The 20,278-nt window shown below is 45.4% G+C and overlaps 1 protein-coding gene across 2 annotated transcripts in view; it reads left to right on the forward strand.

Moving 5' to 3' along the window:
* cacnb2a (calcium channel, voltage-dependent, beta 2a) overlaps positions 1 to 20,278 on the forward strand; it is a 42,538-nt gene that overhangs the window by 7,772 nt on the left and 14,488 nt on the right. The window contains exon 1 of one of the 2 annotated variants that reach the window (XM_076158080.1): positions 15,138 to 15,471. The exons of the other annotated variant lie outside the window; for it this stretch is intronic. Coding sequence (XP_076014195.1) covers positions 15,439 to 15,471 — 33 coding nt within the window. The 5' untranslated portion in view covers positions 15,138 to 15,438. Of the gene's footprint in view, positions 1 to 15,137; positions 15,472 to 20,278 lie in introns of those variants that run through there. 2 annotated transcript variants of the gene reach the window in all.

The following is a 20,278-nucleotide window of genomic DNA, read 5'->3' on the forward strand; positions in this document are numbered from 1 at the left end:
GTTGCTGAGTCGCCAGAGTGCACACTCTCTTCTTTTTTTTGGGGGGGCGGGTGGGGTAAACAACCAGTGCGGGTTTGCACGTCTGCCGTCAAGTCAGCTCGTGGCCGCTCTCGCTGCAACAGTCTGGGACATGGAGATGGATAGAAGGGGTGGAGGAGAAGGGGATGTCAGCGCCTGAGTTTTTGCAATCTTGAGAGTTAACAGGTTACCAAGGCAGGGGAATCGGTGTACACGTGGGGGGGGGGAGGCGGGTGGGCCGAAGAAGGGGGCCGGTGTGGATACAGCAGTCTGGATCAGTCCTCTCCTCTGCTCTGCTTGCTCCTCCTCCTCCTCCTCCTCCTCCCAAGGGTCTGTTCCGTCCTCGTCGTCCCCTCTGCGTCTTTCTCCCTGCTCCCCTGCGGGCCAAGCGTGCAGGCATGGATCGAGGCTGAGTGGATGCTGCTGCCTGACAGGGAGTCTGTGAGACGGCCGTCCGCTCCTCACCTCCCTGGTCCCCTTCATGCCGTGCTGTGGGCTGGGCCATCGCCGGAGAGCACAGCTTCCATATGTGAGTTGGACGCTGTGATGCTGTTTAATCGCATAGGTTAGAGACCAGGGTGTGATAAATGTGTGTTATGGCACTTTCACCACCATAAATAATTCAGAAAGTGTTGCATGTGTGTGTGTGTGTAGCGTAGCGTCCAGCTGTCTTCAGGTATGCACAACTTCATTGGAAATGTCAGGGCTGTATGTACACACGCCCGTGGATGCTTGCCAGGTGTCTGGATCACTCTTCCCTGGTAGATCTCCTGTCCTGGACCAACTGCATGATGAATTCTTTCGGTTGCACTGCATTGCAAATCTCCCCGTCTTCATCACGTCTGCTGCCAAGAGATGATTTATCTTTTATTTCATATTCATACCAGGGTTTGGACAGAGAGGCGAGGGTGTAAACGTGCGGCAAATACCGCCGGAACATTCTGACATTTGCGCTTTGATAGGCTTTGCTTCTGGTTTGTTTCATCAGTGTCTGGACTCAAATGCTGCGTATCATTAGATTAAAAGCTCTGTGGGTAGAGTATAATGCAGTGAGGAATGTGTGTGTGAGTGTTAAACTGCAGACAGGTGTGACATCTGAGAGAGAAAACGCAGTCTGATGAGAGTGGCATTTTTTCAGGTACTGTCCTTAATATACATTTATTTCTTACGGGCATTTATTGTCCAAATCTCTCATCACCTGTCGGGTTTTATAGACTCTCACTAGTAGCAACAAATACAAAATGACATCAAGCAATTACCTCCATTTACACTCCTCTTTAAACTGTAATTGATAGAGCAATAAACACAAACAAATATTTGCCATGTGTACTGCAGATTGACACGGTCCACTCTAATTCAGTTTTACCACTAGGTGGCCATGTTACACTTTCACTCTCCCTCTCTCTCCCTCTCTCTCTCTCTCTCACACACACACACACACACACACATAGTGGGAATGAAGTACAGTATTTATGAGGTATCATTTTTATTTCGCTGTCTGAACTGAATTATGATGTCATCCCCAGATCCTAGACAGAACCTCACTGGTAGACCAGGACAAAATGTTCTGATTGCGGTGATGTCACAGTGGAAACTTTATATTGCCCAAAGTGATATGTATGAGCTTTGTCATTTCCAATATCCGAGCATTAAGCTGGACTTGGCCATTCTGTGTATGTATAGTTTGGAAGCTTGAGCTGTCTTCTAGCTTATATAAGGTTTCATCCTGAGTTTATAATTACACTTTGCTGTCATTTTAGGGTTTTGGTGCAGCTTTTTAGACGCATGAGTACAAAGTCAAATAACAATACTGTTCCGTCACAGATGTTTAATATAGATATAGTAACTTCCTGGGGCTAATGGTCTTGATTAATTTGGTTTTGTCTCGCACTGCTGCAGGAGGCTGGATCAACAATCTACTGTAGAACTGAGTAAGCTTTAATTTATGTGATGAATGGATTAGTGTAGACATGGGATAGAGACCAGCTGTTGATACGCCACACTGGACAGTCTGAAGACCAGTATGTGAGGGGTTTGTATTGGGGGAAAAAAAGAAAAATCTATTCAATGTGCTGGAGTGCCATCGGCGACACATGTTTGCATTTAATTGCTGCACCGCGTTGAAATTAATGTAATGAGTTGCGAGTCAAATCCATTCCAAATCTCTGACAGAGGCCAGTTTACTAAGGCAAGCCGGTGTTGACCCTGAGAGCACCCCCGCTGCCGTGACACGCCACTCTTTCTCTGACAACTCGCCTCACATGTTTCCAATATGGAGCACCAAACCGCCGTTTTACGTCTGAAATGGGGCGGAACACAATTCCGCTCTGGATGGAATTTCAAGCACGGAGACCCTGCCGGATGGGACTCCGTCTGACAGACTGAGTAGCCAGTCCCAGACACTCCTCACGGAAACTCGGCTAATTGAAGACAGGAGGCCTCGCGCCGTTCCCCCCTTTTGTTTTCGAGGCTTTCCTGCTTGCCATGATGCAGCAGTGGCCGCCAGTACTCTTTGTGCGCCAAGAGTATTCAGTGAAGTTACGCCGAATACAGCCAAAGAAAGTGTCTCCTGCATCTGTGGAATGTAGGTTGATAAACTACGGCATGCAGCAACACTTTCTACCAACTCCAAAGTATGTATGCACGGTGGTATATTCACATGTTTATCTTTATAAAACAGTTCATTGTAATTCTGGGCTGATTGTAAATGAGCAATAATTAAGAATGAGCCACTTCAAATTCTTAGAAAATTGTAGTTTGAGGAAAAACTAAACGTTGAAACTGCTTAGTGGTGAGCTAATCTCCCCTGGCAAAAGTGTGACCTGGTATTCCCAGTTTTCCAGGCATTGGGAAGTGAGCCCAGGGAGGAGTGTCGGGCCAGGGAGGTGCAGACTGGAGCAGGGTTTCCTTGGCAGCAAATGTGCGTTCTTTCACTTTTCCAGAGAATATGGAAATGTCCGGAAACCGAGCGGCTAATTGTCCGCATAGGCCCCGAGGAATGTCTCTGATTCAGTTGGATTTCTTGCTGCTTTGTTACGTAATCGCTCGCCTCACCGTGGGACTGGAAAGTGTGATATCTGTCTGCAGAGGCCCTATGTAGGTAAGAGTATAGCTCAGCCTGGAAACGATGATGTCATTGACACATGTGTCGTACTGACCCCCGGGTTCAGTTACGACTGCACTGTCAGGGCCCGAGTTTTAAAGTCAGGGCTGGTCTGGAAACAGTGAAGTCATGGGGGAACGATGCAGCTGACTCCCTACCAAAACACGTCAGACGTGTGAAGGATTCTATCGTGTAATACCAGAAGAAATGGACAAGAGATCGTTATCATCTCAACGGACTGATTGCCTGAATCAGCTTTTGTATAGAAATGCAGCTTATTTAGTAGTGGTCTGTAAATGCATAGCTTTATAACCTTCTGCTTCAGATACATGTGAGTAATTTGCTTCCGTCAGTGAATGTCATTTTCTTGTCTCGCTCCTCTACAGCATGTCTACTCCTATCAGAAGAGAACAGCTGCTTTGAGGGGCACAAACAGTGCAGTCACACACTTTTTTGCAATTTCTAGCACTTTCTGGATTTCCATTTATTAGAATCATAACATTACGCATTAAGCATAACATACGGCATATGGTTTTAGACAGAAAGATATCTCTAGTAGATGCTTTGCTATGGCTCTATGATATCCATTAGCTTTTTTTGAAGTCCTTAATAAGAAAGAGGGCTTAGTTGAAAGCTTACAATTTAATTCCATTTGATGCACTGCTCCACCATACATACTTTCACTAATCCTCTTTCTCATCTCTCTGTGTCCCTCCATTACTCTTAATAGTTACCTTGTCTCGACTGTACTTTGCGTAAACCTGTCATTGCCATCCATCAACAACCTACACAACGCTATAAAACCCACAGAAAATGGCCCATAATGCTATCATTAGAGAGATGAAGGAGCTGTGCCCACAGCTCCCGCCCCATTAAACTGGCACCTCAAACAGCCAGGGCATCCAGGCCAAACCTAGCATCACTTAAAACAGGAGCAGATGTTCTCTGAGGCCAATTAAGAGCAGAGACATGCAGACAACCTGGTGCACCAGAGGAGGGCTGCCCAACCATATGGATACGAGAGACAATTAATTACAGTGGCAGACGTTAAAAATGGATTAGGGGCTGTGTAAAGTCTTGCATTAAAAACCTGAACTCATTGGCCCCCTAGATTGGATTTTAATTACATGTCTGTTATCTGTGGTGGTGATGTTTGTCTGAATGCAGTTTGCAGCAGCTGTAGATTCAAAGCCGTCGACGATTGTTTTGAAGCAGTGTGGTGTCTGCTCGGAGGGTTAACTTACAGATCAGGCAAAAAAAGTGAGCGAGTGAGCAGAAGTGGAGGCCGATTACGTTGGACGAAGGTCAGTGCAACATTTGGAGCTAAAAATGTTCCCAGAGAAGACGACTTACTTCAGGGTCAAAGAGTAGCGCCGTTGTTGGAGTTTGGAGAATTAGAAGAGAGGAGAGGGAAAATCCCATTCCCACTTGTCTACTCTGCTGTGTTGTCTCTTCACATTGTCTGTCATGGTACCGGTCCCCTGACAAAAAGCTGCTGTGACAACAGGTGCCGAGGCGTACTTCTGGGAGAGAGATGGAGGGCAGGAAGAAGGTGGAGGAAGGAGAGGGTGCGATTGAAAAAGGTGCAAAGGGAAAAACAGGATAAACATTTGCCGTCCGTGTTTTGTAAAGGATTGATTGTGGGCAGAGAGAAACGCAGCCACACAGCAGAAGATGGAGATCAGGTGAATTGCTCTGAGTGCCCCGCTGCCCCTCCCTGGATGCTTCAGCCAGTCTGGGGTCTGGAGATCTCGGCAACCTGCCAGTCAGGGGAGAGCCCTGCCCTCTCTATGAGAGAATCTCTATTTTCATCCTGATGCGTCCGTGAGCTCACCCTCGGGAGCAGGGCACAGAGAGCCGCTCTGTTATTGGGTGCCGTGGCTCAGCGGGGCGGGGTTAAACCTGCTGGGATGTTGCATATTCATACTCTGCGTGAATACATAATCACTCCGCCGGGTCACTCTGTGTTATCAGGAGGAAGTGCCTGTGATAGTTGGATGTTTTGCTCCTGTCTGACTGGTGGAGGTCTGCTCCCCTGGCAAAGTGTGGAACCTGGACAATCTGAAAACCTGGCAAGCTTCCCAAAGTTTTTCTCCATGTTTTCCTCTGCCTGGAGTTCATCATTGTGCATCATATGAGCCTTTTGATAGAGTCTGGATTTAGGCGGAGCAATTTCTGCGCTCGGAAAGGTTGCAGGGCAGATGACCTATGGCTGAGTGGAACCTGCTTGCCCGGACAAGCCCACGCAACACGACTGTGTGGCTGAACGCTGCTGAGGAGGGGCTCCTCTCTTCATGTTAAAGGCCTGCTCCCGTTACCATGCTCAAACAACCCAAGAATAAAAATGTCTCATGGGTAAGTGTGTGTGTTGGCCGTGTGATGTTGATCACGGTGTAAGCAAGGTGAGTAGAGTTGAGACGGGCTTCTCCTCTTGTTCTTCCACGACTACACTTTGGTGTGTAGTTCAACAATCGTAGAATCATATCATTTTTGAATGATGTATACTTTCTGCTCTACATTTTATGGAAGTGTTCTATCCTGTTGTACCCTGTCCATGATGTCCAAGCGTTTTGGCGTTTGTCATCAAATGCGTCTGTAGGTGTGTGTGTGTGTGTATAGGGGGGCTGAATGTGAGTTTGATGTGATCCTTTGCTGTTGCAGACGGATCAGAGGAGATTAGAGTGAGAGTGGCTTTGCGAGGGTGAAATCAGCTACTTGGGGAAAGGGGGGATGGGGCAGGGAGGAGAGGATGGGATGGAGTTGGGTCGAAGGATTTAAAACGGTCTACTTTCACCATCTGTGAAAGTTTAAAAAAGTGTTTTCACCCATCTCATCTTTGAACTGGTATTACTCAGCCCTGCCTGTTTGTTTAGCACTTCATTTACTCATACAGGTCAGAAAGGAATCATGAACCTGCTGTAAACGTCACATGTGAACAACATACACCATTTCCTTTGCTGTTAAATAAGCCTTTGACACTGCAATGAGTTCACATTTCCATCTAGTATCACATACAGTAAGTGTGTGTGTGTGTTTGTGTGTAAATGTGCTTATTTCTTACTCCAGAGGGGAAGTGCCGCTCCATTTCTCCTCATCCCACCCATATGGCTTCTCTTCTCTGCCCTCACGCTGACCCTGAACAACTCTGCACGGATAGAGCCGCAATGTTGCCTTCTATAAAGCAATGCGTTGCCTCTCACTCTTATTTTATGTAGCGGCCTTGCATCAACTATGAGCCTTTAAATTGAGTGTTTTGTGAATCACGGCCCTTGCTGATCCAAGGCGGAATTGAAAAGTTGGCCTCCGAAGATCAGCCTACTCCAGTTACGGTTGATTTATTACGTGTAGTAAAAAGCTCAATATTACAGAAGCCGCAATATTATATAATAATAAATCTTGAAATAATAATTATCTCAAGATGTAGTCGTTTCCAGAACCTTTATACCCATTATCTAGATTTCCACGTAGGTGTAATGACAAATAAGCTCATTATCTCATCATCTGACCCTGTGTCATGTTTGATAAAGAAAGGTCCAGATAGTAAATAACAAACTTGTAGACATGACCACAGAGGGTTCCTGTCAGTATTAGTCAAACAAACAAAATAAGTTTGGGATGATGGTGCTGGAGGAAATGCCACGGGGCCATTCAATTACAGTGTTAATATCCCGTGGGAACGGCAATGTGCTCAACAAATTTCATGGCAATTTGCCTATTAGCGTGTCAGAGGTCTTACTCGCAAAGTTGTCATTTCGTCCTGAGGGGAGGGGCGAGAGGAGAGCCAGCACGTGCACATTTTGGCCTCATGGGGAAGATTGGAGGGCCGTGTTTGTCCTTCAGCTCTTCCCATCCGTGCCAAATGTTTTTGTAATCGGCTATTGAAGTCGTTGACAAATGGCCAGTGGGTCGTCACCTTGAATATCACTGCCACATTATATTGCAATACCGTGGATAGTTGCTCTGGAACTGTACTGTCTTCACTGGCAGACTGAACATCACCAGCCTTAAGCCCTGCCACGAGTGTGCCAAACAGTTTAACCTTTCATTAAATTATCCGCCCCAAAAAAAAACTTTTCCGATGTGGTTGCTGAGCCGCCGCAGTGTGCCGATCCCGACTATCCGCTTGTCTCTCCAATAAGCCCAATGACTTTGACGGCCACGTTCATAATCGTGGGGGTGGGCAGTGCCAGGCGGATTAAGACTCCAGATGCTACCGTTACTGCCTGTCTGGCCACTGGTTGTGCAGCTGCTGAAGGTCGCAGGTTTTAACTGCGACATAAAGGCTCTTTCGCCATACCAAAGCAGCGTGTGTCTTTCCTCAACATAGGTTTGTACGGTAACTGCATGCACACTTGGGCGTTGACAGCGGAGAGTTTCTGGAGGGGTTGGTGTGCATTTACATTTTGCACGCATGAGCCCTTGTGCCTCTCACAGGGTCATGCAGCAGCGTGACCACGCAACAGATGTCACGCCATCAAATTAAATTGTAATGCCCAGCTAGCCGAAGAAAAACACTTTAGAACTAACATGACACTGCAGGGCTTAACACTCGGCTCAGTCTGTTGGACTGCGTGTTTGTCTTTGTGTGTGTATGTGTGTTTGTGCACGGGTGTGTATGGATCTGTTGTGTTTCTGTTCCTGTGTCAGTGTGACTGTGTGATCTCAGAGACTCTTGAGCTTGCTTCAGTTGAAGCCTGACACTTGCCGTTGGAGGAGGATGATCGCGTCACATTTCCTCTCCTGAACATAGTTCCTTACTGACGCAGTGTTCAGGAGCAAGCCTCTGTGCAGCACGGTGTGTGTCGTTGGCAAAGGTATTGGCTTCTTTCATGCCAGGCGCCGGTAGCTTGTACTCCTCGGTCATGGCACTCTGAACAAAAACTAGGGGATTTGCATAATTCATCACAGTCGCTGTGGAACGGAGAGGTGACACAGGTGTCCCGGGCATTGTGGGAGAACGAGCATGCCTAAGAAGTCCAAGGTAAACAAAAACCTGTTCTTGTCTTCTGTCTGAGCAAATCAGCAGCTTACATCTCTCTTCATACGGTTTGGTATGATATTGTAACTCTGTTTGGCTCTTTTGAAGTTTGAGTTTTTTCTTTGCAGTGACATTGAGTGTTTTGCTTGCTTAGTGACAATCTATATCCTGTCTTTAAGGTCTTTAAGTTGAAGCATCTCTGAGATATGTGGTGTTTACATACCAGATTGTAGGCTGTAGAATGGAGCAACAGAATACAATCCTTAACGAAAAGCCTCAAAAGTTATTCTAGGTTATAAATCACTGTTGCCTCAGAAGGTGTTTTCCTGTAACATTCTACCCTGAAACAATTGTATAGTTGCATGTGTGGCTATCCAGTTATTTTCCAGTAATTTTCGGACGCCTTTTCGCATCAGTTCATAGCTTTGGGACATGAGGTGAAGCAGCTGAGAGTCTCATGGAGATAAACATGCAGCTCTATTTTAGAATCCCAAAGATATTTGTAGCTTTCATTGTGATTGCGTTCTCTCTTTGTGCCATTTAAGTACCACGTAGTACCATAAGGGTCCATTCTATGGACAATAGCCTTGTATGTGAATGTCAGAATGCTGCAACCTACGAAAGAAACTTCTGTGGCCCAGTTCTGATGTGAATTTGCCGAAAATGATTGCATTATGTGAAATCCCTGTTGCATCGCTTTAACTCTGTGTAGCTTAGTAATCATGGATTAGGACTGTCTGTCTGTATTTTAGTCCCGGAGAAACACAGTGCCTTGGCTTTTCTGTGCGTGAAAGACAATCCGCAGGGTCATCTTTCTCTTTCTGTCTGTGATACTTAAGAGAAGTCTGGTGAAACTGTCCCGGCGTGCACCCAGACGTAGTAGATGAAACCATTGTGCTCCCTCTGTGGCATTTGAGTTCAGTCAGTCTCTCTATCTACTCTATACCTTTAGGAGCACCACGTCACCCAAGGTCTAAAGAAAAGCTTTTGACAGCCGCGCCGCCGACCGCATCTCTGAGCCGTGAAGGCCGTCATTTCTTTGACTGTAAATCCAGTGTCAGCTGAAAGGCCCGAGCAGTTTTGAATCTCTTTAGTGGGAGAAGCAATCATTATAAAGTGAGTCAGAGGATCAAGTGGACGCAAGCGATCGCCCCCAGGGGTGTTGTTGTGTGCTGTGTGAACCAGTTCGTTTATACCGTAAGGTTGTGGAGGACTGAGGAGTGTGTGACGACATCGCCGGTGACGCATTCTCCCAGAACTCCTCACACAGTTTGTGTGTGCTCCAATAAAAAAAAGGCCTTTGGAATTCTCAGAATGATACAGTGGCTGTGTTGGTCCAAATGTGTGAAGAAATTAGTGTAGATTGAGAATTGAATGCATCACGCTGTGTTACAGGTGGCCATAATGGGATTTTCTTGTCTTCCTTTAACACTATAGCAAACTGTTAGTCCTTCTCCAACTCCCTGTGCATGTGTGTGAGAGTGCAAATGTGTGTAACCTGAACCCTAATGACTAAATTACCCGATATCAAGCTGTTCATTTCACTAATTAAAAATGTCCAGGCCGTGGCTCTCTGCCAAAGCCCCTCATGTCATATGAGTTAGTGAGAGCATGGATAGTGTGTGCGACAAAGCCCCGTGGGCAGGGAGAGGGAACGTTCTGACTTGTGTGTTTTCTGTCCGTGTGTTTGTGTACAAAGTGAGAGTGCGTTGCTCCCTGCTCCCGTTTGATCGACACTTGCATTACTGTATTGGTCCTAATTTGCCACATGAAGATGTTTTCCGGCGTTTCCATGTGGAACAGCTGATGTGTTGATGCGTGAAGTGATTCAGCGAGCAGTTGGAACCCCACACACACACTCTGTTCCCACACTGCAGCAGTCAAACAGCGCGGTTATACGTATCAGCGTTTCGGGAGGCATCAGTGTTTGCATCCACTAGCTGGTAGCTCTGCGCTTGTGATCTTCATCCCCCCTGGGCATGCTTGACAAGCTTCCTGTTTCTCCAAGGACCAAACCCATCACAGGAAGGGTAAGCATTACTTAGGAGTACGGCAATAACTTCAATCTCTGGTGCGTTTTGTTTCTCCAACTCCACATTGATATCAGCAGCATGAGCCAAAAGGTTTGTTTCATTCAGCCACTGTGTGATGTTTAGACTTTGCCTGTTTGCCGCCGGTCACGGACCACAGACGGGAAGTGTTAGCTCCTTTTTTGTGTTTGATACGCAGGTTCAGTGCTATTCCCGGGTTTGGTAGACAGGCTAGCAGGATGCCCTTTGGTGGAGTGGAGGAAACAGCAGTCCAGCTCTTAAATAGCTCAGAGAGGCAGCGGGATCCAGAACAGCTGGGGCTTCTATCTCTCTTTATTATCCTCCATCTCCCACTCTATTAGTCTGTCTCCCGCCCCCCCAACCCCCTTCACACACAATCCCACCATCTCTCGGTCTCCCTCTCCATCCACTCCTGTGCTCTTTTTCCGCATCGTCTGTAATTAGAGATGGTCCTGGGGCTCAAGTGGCCTTGGCATGAGTGGTAACTAGGTAACCCCAGTCAGATGCTGGCTCTTGGCCCCCGGAGGTTTCATTAGATGGGAATCACGGTCACGTTGGGGCCCAGCATGGATCCTCCAGTCCTCTGTGTACTACGCACCTCACGTGTGATTGACAGTGTGTGAGATCTGATAACTAAGGATTGCTGACCTGTTCTGCCTGATACAGGTCTATACTGTGCATGTTGTGGCTCTAATTTCAGAATTGGAGCCATAGACGCACCTATGTGTTAAACAGCTTTGAAGTCGGTCAGCAACTTTTTTTTGCACCCATTCATCAGCTGCGTATTTAGTTTTGAATTCAGCGTAAAATATACTGAGCGCTTTCAAACTTGTGCAGGAAGATTTATACACAGGCACTTTAAATCATCGAGGGGGCTTTCATTTGCGTAATAGCATTCTTGGCAAGGCAAAACTCCTTTTGGACGGGCCTTGGTGACAGATCTCCAATGATCTAATCACAGTGTATTATCCCGTTGCTTGTCTTCCTTTACATCATTTATACGTATTGTAGCCTGTGAATATAGCGCTTCTGACAGAAAACAGATCATTGACGATGTAGTTGGACATCGTTTCTACTATCGGGAAGATACTTAAGGTCAGAATCAATAAATCATATCCATGTCGTTATTGTTTCCTGCTGTTATAAGCTATTCAGTGTTGAGGTGTAATAATTAGTAAGGAACACACAATATGAGTTAAACAGAATTGGCTCGAACTTAATTGGCCAAATGCTGGAAAGGAAACTGCAACATTCCTTTTGTCATTTGAACCTGGATGACCACACTGCAGTGTGGTCACCGTGACTACATGAATCATTACATTACATTACGATCATTTGGCAGACACTTTTATCCTAAGCGACTTACATTACATAACCACCCTTCGCAGAGGGGGGAGCAATTTAGGGTTCGGTGCCTTGCTCAGGGGCGCCTCGGCAGGGGCTCGAACCGGCGACCCTCCGGTTCCCACTACACTACTTCTACCCACTGAGCTACTGCCTCCCATTCACATCATTACGACTCTGATCCAAAGGAAAGCCAATTTGATCAACATGAATGTAAGTGCCCGACTGATTACAAGTTATATACATTGCCAGTCACGTAAATAAGATACAAATGAAAGAGCCCAGGCCAAATCTGAGTTCAGTCTCTTACATTACAAATGACCTGCGAGCTCTCAACGCCTGAGTCCAACCAATCAGAATGTTCTATTGATCACTCTCGAAGTCCAATTATATAATCAGGCCAGTTTTGTAATCCATCCCTTTTGGCCTTTGTAGGCTTGTCAGTGAAAGCCTGTTGACGTCATAGCGCGCATGTTTAGCAATCAATACGCCAAAGGCAATGTCGGTATTCATTTCCCAGTGCTGGCACGACTGGGGGAAATTGATTAGTTAAATCTCGGGCTGGGCCCATTCAAAGAGAACTGATAATTGGTATCAGCAGTGAGGAATGTTGCTCCCACATTAGCTTGTCAGGTCACGATAATCTCCATCTTTCGGAATATACCTCAAGAGTACTCTGCGACTTCAAATGCCAAACTAAAAAAGGATTTGTTCGGCCGCCGCGGAAGGTTTCTCATCTCTCATAATCACGCTTGATGTACGTTGCATTCACTCCTCAGACGGTGGCGATGTGATGCAGGCTGAAGTAGAGACCAGTCATTTTTAGTGAGCGTTCGGAGAGACCAACTCACACTTCCTAATCAGCTGTCATCTCGCCCAGCATGTGGAGGCTTTCCCCTTAGGGCTGAGCTTAATTAATCCACTGCTCTTCACCTTCATTTACCTTGACCCCACGTTAACACTGCAGGACTGTAAATGGACCAAAAACCGTTAAATACATATTAGAATACAAGAATGTGTTCAGCATGTCAGCACTGTTGGAACAAGAGCTAAATTATCTATTAAACCTAAATAAGTAGTATTGAAGCCAGGCTGCCCGGAAAGGAAAATATAAACCACTGCTTCAGGATGCAGGTTGTTGAAGAATACTCCTGTAGATATAAGTCTTGTACGATCGTTTTAGGAGTCATTATTCTTTATTTGTGTTGTTCAGTATTCTTCCTCATGGTTCCCGTTCTATTACAGGAAATGCGGATTAGTTACAGTTTAATTTTGTGAACTCACTGACTAAACTTCATCAGTTTCTACTCAGACGAGGTCATGCTTAATACGTAGCTACGCGATCGCAATCGCACATTGCGGCTCCAGCGTGCCTGTCGGATGGATCTTCTGTGTGTCTCTTTGAAGTGAATGTGGTCTGTTACAGTAACCACTACAGTCACGTAGACGACACCAGACGCACGCCAGCTGCCTCACACCAGACTACTGACTGCTGTCACACTACAGGCCGGGCAACGCAAATGTCATTCGATTACTTCACCGGCTTTTACCTGACTTTAATATGACGAATGAGATGAATGTTTATGCCTGCAAGTGCTGTGTTTTATAATGTATTTTACCAGCAGCACGGCTTGTTTACCTTCTGTTCAGTGGATTTCAAATTCTGATACAAAAGTCAGAAAACCAATTTCAAGGCTTGGGTTTGAAAATCGAAGACAACATGACATGACATGACAAAGAACATGAATATTAAAGTTCAAAGTCGCATATAGCATTGATGGGTTCTGGGGGGGAAAAAAAACAAAATTTAAATTGAACAAAAAAGAAAATTGTGTAAATGGGGCCTGTTTTTTGTTTGAAAGGCACATAGGCCCAATATAAGTAGGAAATCCTTTACATAAGTTAGATCAAGGAATCACTAGATGTAAATATACTACATTTATAGTCTTTGCAGTAGAACATAGTTAAGCGTCTCGGTAAGAACAAAAGGAAAGAATAGTATTTAATATTTAATACTTTAATACTACTAATGAACTCATCTCATTATTAATGTTATATTGGAATCTGTAATTAATTAATTTCCCTCGGGATAATAAACTTTCATCTTATCTTATCTTATCTTATTAATTACCTTCTACACTGTCAGACAAATGCAGCATCTCCCTCTGTAATGAAGAACAGTATTGTAAGACCAAAATGGACATTCACATTGTTGCACACAAGACAGAAGTTGGCCTGTTGGCTTTAAACCTCTGTGGACGTCTCAAAATGAAGACATTGTTTAGTTGTGTTCCTGTGTTAATGTAACTGTGCTTGGGTCTGTTGTTGTCCAGTTTCTAATAAGTGTTTACACAGAGACTGCAGAGGAATCTCAGGGCTAACCTTATCTTAACTTCAACATAAAAGGCCAAGGAATGCTGCACGGTCTAACAATGTTCTGAGATCACACCTCATACCTTGGTGTCGCATGGAGGGCCGTATAATACGCAAATGGTGGAGGAATGTTGTCTCAATCCACTGACCTCTAGGCGAGGGAACAAAGTAGTGGATACATTCACACATCTCATTCTGTTGTCATTGGGTGTTCCAAAGAACCAACGTGACAATCTTTCATTGGTTGTGGCAAAAGTATGTAAATGTACAGGATAAGGCTATTTAAGAGACCATTGTGAACAAGGCTCTCTCTCTTCTATCTGCGCTCTGCTACCCTCTGCTCTCTTCTATAGTCTCTCCTCCCTGATCCTTCCCTTCTCTTGCTCTTTCTTTCTCTCTACCTCCTTTTCCATTCTTCTCTTCTTTTTGACCATCATTACCTGGTTTGTTTATCTGGTTTATTTTGTCATTTGTATCTCTTCAGATCTTGTTTTACACACTCTCAGCTATTGTAACTGTAACTGTAATGTCAGCTATCGGCTCATGTCAGTAAACTATCCACCAGTCATCTCACTTCTATTGTGCCATGTATAGGTAAATTAGCATCACTAAATCATAATGCCATTCTTATTCATTAATGGAGTCAGATAAAACACATCTCTGTTAGCTATCTCTGTCCATAGGGTGTGAGTTTTTCATCCTTACAGTATGCATAGACAATCTTTACAATGAGACACAAGGACCTCACAACTGTACTTAATTACAGTAATAAAGCCAATATAATTTATTACTTCCCACCACTGTTTGCTACGTTCTTATACAGTTTAACAATATAAAGTTGAAGAGTTCTGTTAGTCCAGAGGAAAGTTAGCATGACTTCAGTGATCATGCCGGTGAATATGGCATTCTGTGGATGCAGTGAAGATAATTACTTCCTGACGTTTTTTGTCCCAGGAACATGTGTGGAGACTGTACAGCGAGTTCAGTCTCTGGCTCTCCAAGTGTAACCTCTTTAAGGCACGGCGGAACACACGTAAACTCCCCGGATCACACACTCACACACAGACATAAAAAGCTCGCTGCAGCTGCTTTTGGTGCTTTCTGGAATTTTCAGGCCAGCCCCATTGGCCAGAGTTCGTACTTCCTAACTGGCTGTGTGTGTTTGGGAGAGAGAAAGAGAGAGAGAGAGAGTGTGTTTGTGTGTGTGGGAGGGGAGGGGAGAGGGGCAGGGGGCAGGGGGGCTTGTTTTTGGGGCTGGAAGACGGTCGCGGCATTCTGAAGGAGTGTTCTCCCAGCGTGGGAAAGACGCTGGTCTTTTCTGTGACTCTCAGGGACTAAAGAAGGCCCAAGGAGGGCTGAGAGGGACCTAAACTTCTCTACCGGCTCCAACTTTCTCTGCGCGTGCCACAAAGCCTCGTTCCTGCTCATTGCTCTCTGGAGCTGGGACAAGGGGATTTGTAGTAGGGAAGCGGTGAGCCTGGTAGGAGTTCCTGAGCACTGAGAGGAGATGGGGAGCAGTTGAGATTTTCTCCCAACCGGGGCGAAACGGTGCAGCGTTGGGGAGGGCAGAAATGTATCACTCCGGGAGTGAGGAGTCGGATCTGGTAAGTCTGAATACACTCATAGAAAACATCACTCTTGGGAAAGTATCCAGTGTCTCTGAGCCTACAGCAACACTTTCACACTCTCGCTCTCTCGCTCTCTCTCAATCCTCTGAACAAAGAGGAAGGGCTTGGAAACCAGGAGAATGGAGGTTATTAGCGCAGGATTTAAAGGGGGCGTAATCATACACTTCCTATTTTTCACCCCCTGTCACTTTTCCTGCTAGTAAGCAAGAGGTGGTGATGCACACTGTGATTTTCTGGCACGGCGCTGGTCAGAGTCAAAAGTGGCTCCTTTAGCAGCATCTTGTCTGAATTTGCGAGTGCCGCTGCACAGCCTCTGCTAGCCGGAGACGGCGGTTAACAAACGGAGTGAGGGGAATGAAAGTAAACACGCTTGGATACGATTTGTCGTTTATGTACACAGACCACAACGCTTAACTTGGCCCATATGAGGCAAACGTTCCAGCCTCACCTTCATTTGTAAGGCTCGGTTGCAAGGAAGGGCTACAAAGCACAGTTTGAAAAGCAGCATGGTCATGGTACTCCTCGCCAAGGAAGTTTGTAGTTAATGTTCCAAAATATTTCCTGTTCTGGTTCTCTGTTATTGTGTGTGTGAGTGAGAGAGAGAGAGAGAGAGGTAGTGTAGTGAAACTCTATAGCACCAATGTGTTTCTGGAAACTGCCTTTTCCTTGCCCAATTATCTCTTGTGATGTGCGATCCAGACACCAGTGTTAAAGAATATCTAGCAGTAACTTAGACTGGAGCAATTATAGCCATTACAATCATTTATTATTCAGTGTGACGCCGTCCCTGTTTGTTGTCTGAGTTCGAGAGTTTGTCTGCAGCAGATGCCGTCATCGGTTTTCTAGTTTGATGTGTGTGTGTGTGTGTGTGTGTGTGTGTGTGTGTGTTTGATTATGTACTGTATATCTTTAAACAAATCTAACACCAAGTTAGGAGTTTGATTTAATATTTATAGATTGTCAGTTTGCTCTAAGCTCCAATTCTTTATCAGACGTCATCAGTTGTTACATTGAGAAAGCCAGAGAATGACGAGGAATTGATCCCGTCATTAGATATATGAGATGTGATGTCAAAGCAATATTTCATGTCCATGTATTCTGCAAATATACAATTTTCAAAGAATATTCAGTACTTTATAATATGACATGCTGTATTTTACGGGGGGTTCTTTGAGTTTAATTGAATACGGAAAATCCAAATGTCTATTTTGGCAACTGGACAAACCTTTCATAAATCCCTTACTAAGCTTTTACCAGAAGTTTGGCCAGCGTTCATAATTTATCTGCCCGTTAGAGTGAAATAGCTCAGACTGAAAAATTTGTACACATGACCACATTCCTATTTTTTAAGGCGGTACTGTGTGGTTAGCGAGCCCCAGTCTCCTCCCCCGCCCCCCTCCCCCACCGACTCACTTTCATCAATCATCCGCAGCCCGCCTCACGCGCCGAGATACTGTAGGAATATTGATGATGCAAGCAAAAAAAAATAAAGAATTAAAGCAAGAACGTCCCCGCAGAGTAGCCCCTGCCAGTCTGTTTCACGATATCCCTCTCATCAGCCATCTGCCTGTTTATGGTGCTGTTGCTTTGCAGAGGGACCTGTGATGGGATGCAGCGCACTGATTGGTAATGAGAGCAATGCCCTCAAGAGACTGCAGCTCTCTGTGCCAGGTATCATTTGGCGTTACCGTCGTTTTTCCTTCAGTATTGCACTCATTTTGGGTGCAATAACAATCTGGCACAGGTGTGGAGTACAAGTGAATCTTATTTGCTGTACCTAATACTCTGCTGCTCATTCCGATGGGTATATTTCTGTGTAAAATGTGAAGGCAGAACTGTGATCATTATCAGTATTTGATGGCTGATAGAAGGCCGATATCATATACGGTACGTGTCAATATATGCGTACCCAAACATCGCACATCAAGCACTTTACCTCGCGGCTCCTCTGCGAGCTGGTAGCCTGCCGTGGTCCACAGTGCGCTCTCTCTCTGGGGCTTCTGTCATGCGATTGACAGCCAGCGAGTCCATCACCTCGATGGAATGATGCACTTATCTAATGCGCTGGCACGTGGAATGCTGGGTAAACACATTTTTCATAGGCCCTGTCAGTGTCACCTTGGCGTCCATGCAGCGATTCCCTCATTTACCACGCCAGAGGCTCCTTTACTCAGCCCTTATTTCCCATCCCTCTTCTAATTTTTCTGTTTTTCACACATACGCATATTTCATCTTTTTCTCTCACCTCGCTCACGCACACGTGCCGGCAAGCTGTTTCTCCTTTACTCCCCTCGCGTTTGCTCACTTTGTGTCTAGTCCTCCGTTCCGTGTTGCATATTAGCAACCGTTCCTTGTAGCAGTCGCGCATCTCTAGCTCTCGGCTGTCATGTCTGGTCCCATTGTCTCAGTTTGACGTAGGAGACGGTGTTTGTGAAATGATGATTTAATTGACTTTGTGTTCCACTAAAGTGAAGTGGCAGTGATGGACAGATGGCTGGGGAAAAAAAGGCTTTGACTCCAGCCAAGAGTGAGTCATGCCGAGGCAGAAACCGCTAGCACACTTGCTCATTGTCAGCCTTCTGTAGTCAGCTACAGTCCGTTGGCCAGAAAGGAACATGACCTGGCACAAGGAATACTCTTCATTCTTTAATCATGATGCAGGATGTGAGATATTTGAAGCCTGACCACAAAACAGGTGTTTCTGCCCAGGTTTCAAATGCAAGTGCTAGCGAATATTCAATCTATCCTGCAGAAATATAATACAACCGAAATAGAAGCTCAGGTGTCGGAGCACATACAAGAGACAGATCTTCCATTTATTCCTTGAAATAGTCTGTAGTATGTAGTTTGTCATGTCGGTTGCTCAGCACAGTGGCTCTTTGTTTCTAGTAAATGCATGCATTCTCCTGCTGTTTTCCATCTAATATCACAGTTATGAGAACATTTTCATGGTGCAGCTACTTCCAAAACGAAAACAGCTGGGATGTCAAATGACATCACTCAACACAAATAAGTATAACCTACTTTTTTTTTTATCAAACAAAAAAAATGCAGTTTCTATTGAGTACTTTCAGAGTTAAAATCTGCATAAGAAACATCTATCGTCTTTATTATGCCCCCTGCCACCTCGTTTTTGCTTATTGCTGGACATTCACTGCATCAGCGTTGAGGCTGTATTGTTATGTCATTTAAAATAAACACAGTAATGTCTTGAAAATGCCAGGGATGCTCTTCAGCGTACTCCTGCTAGAAAGCTGAGGCCACAGGGAGAGAGATGGGACAGAGAGGAGCAGCGTGAGGGTGGGGATGGGGAAGGAATGGGAACAAGGGAGAAAGGATATGGCCATGAATGAGAAAAGAATTCAACATCAGAATTTGGGGTGTGACAAACAAAGAATAATAATTGTTGGTGTGATGGTGTGGGCGCAGGTCGAGGGGTCAGCCATGTCGGGCAGCCAGAGGGTCGCACTGTCACTATAAGTCTTTGTCATTGTTTCTGTGAGTGTTTCAGCCTCCACAGCTCCGCGAGTCTCCTCCTCCAGGCACCACCACCCCCTTGTTTGGAGCATCTGTGCTATGCCCACAGAGCTCTGGAGGCTAATGACAGCTCTTGTCAACCCACCTTATAGGACCATATGTGACCCTTTGATGAATCCCAGCAAGTAGACCACACCACGGATGACGCTGGCCGGCAGTAACAAAGTATCACGCTTTTTTAGTTCTCTGCTAGATGAGTTGAAATTGTGAGGTTTTGGTGTCTGGTAGGGACGATTAACATGATAGATTTTGCTAAATGAGCCTGTGTGTGCAGCTCTGCTTTCGACTGATCAGCGGTCAGTAATTGGACCATTCTCTCCGGCTCAGCCTCGTCTCATCCGTGTCTGTTCCAAAGATAATCTACCTTAGGTAATCGCGTTCCTCTTTAGGCTAATTGATCTTAATGGGCGAAAATCACATTGTTCTCCCCTAACCAACCCTTTCAATGTGACACACGGCGGAGTCGGCATGTCGTTCTAGGTGCGCACGTCCTGTTGATAGGTCCGTGTCATTGATTAGTTATGATAGGCACCACGGATTAGCGTGTCATACTTTGAGCTACAGTTGGTGCTCTTTGGGGACTGGTCATAAACCAGCCAGCCTATTTCAACCACGAGTCCCATGGGCCTGAACCGCTGACTTCTTTGACCTTACGCAACCTCACGACAGGTCAAACAGAGGAGCAGTGTGCGTCAGCAGTGCAAAAAAAACCCCGAAAAGACAAGACTGTAACCATGGCGAGTTCCTTATTTAATTAATGGTGTAATTATTCTCATTCACCCTTTGTGGCTTTGCAGCGCTCTGCTCTGGTATGTGAGCACTGCTGAGACGAGGATTTAGAGCAGATTCCCCTCAGAATCACTTTTGGAGAGATTAAAGATAAAAGAGGTTAAGGACATTCTCTTAAAAAGAAGATATTTAATGTGATAAACTCTACCTTTGAGATCTCTCTCTCTCTCTCTCTCTCTCTCTCTCTCGCTCTCTCTCTCTCTCTCTCTCTGGTGGGTCTCTCTCTCTCTCTCTCTCTCTCTCTCTCTCTCTCTCTCTCTCTCTCTCTCTCTGGTGGGTCTTGCCACTGATTTATTTGTAAGGGAAAATGAATACATACATAAACGCACAAGTGGCACATAATTTACAGCCATCACATGACTGTTGTGTACCTGACAACTGCAGATACACGACAAGCAGATGGATTGACTGTAAGGGGGAAGCGAAGTGAAAAAAAATGAGGGAGCAACATAGGAGG

This window comes from Genypterus blacodes, unplaced genomic scaffold (genome assembly GCF_046128005.1).
Source record: "Genypterus blacodes isolate CSIRO-AG114 ecotype Tasmania unplaced genomic scaffold, CSIRO-AGI_Gbla_v1 ptg000076l_1, whole genome shotgun sequence".
Lineage (NCBI taxonomy): Eukaryota > Metazoa > Chordata > Actinopteri > Ophidiiformes > Ophidiidae > Genypterus > Genypterus blacodes.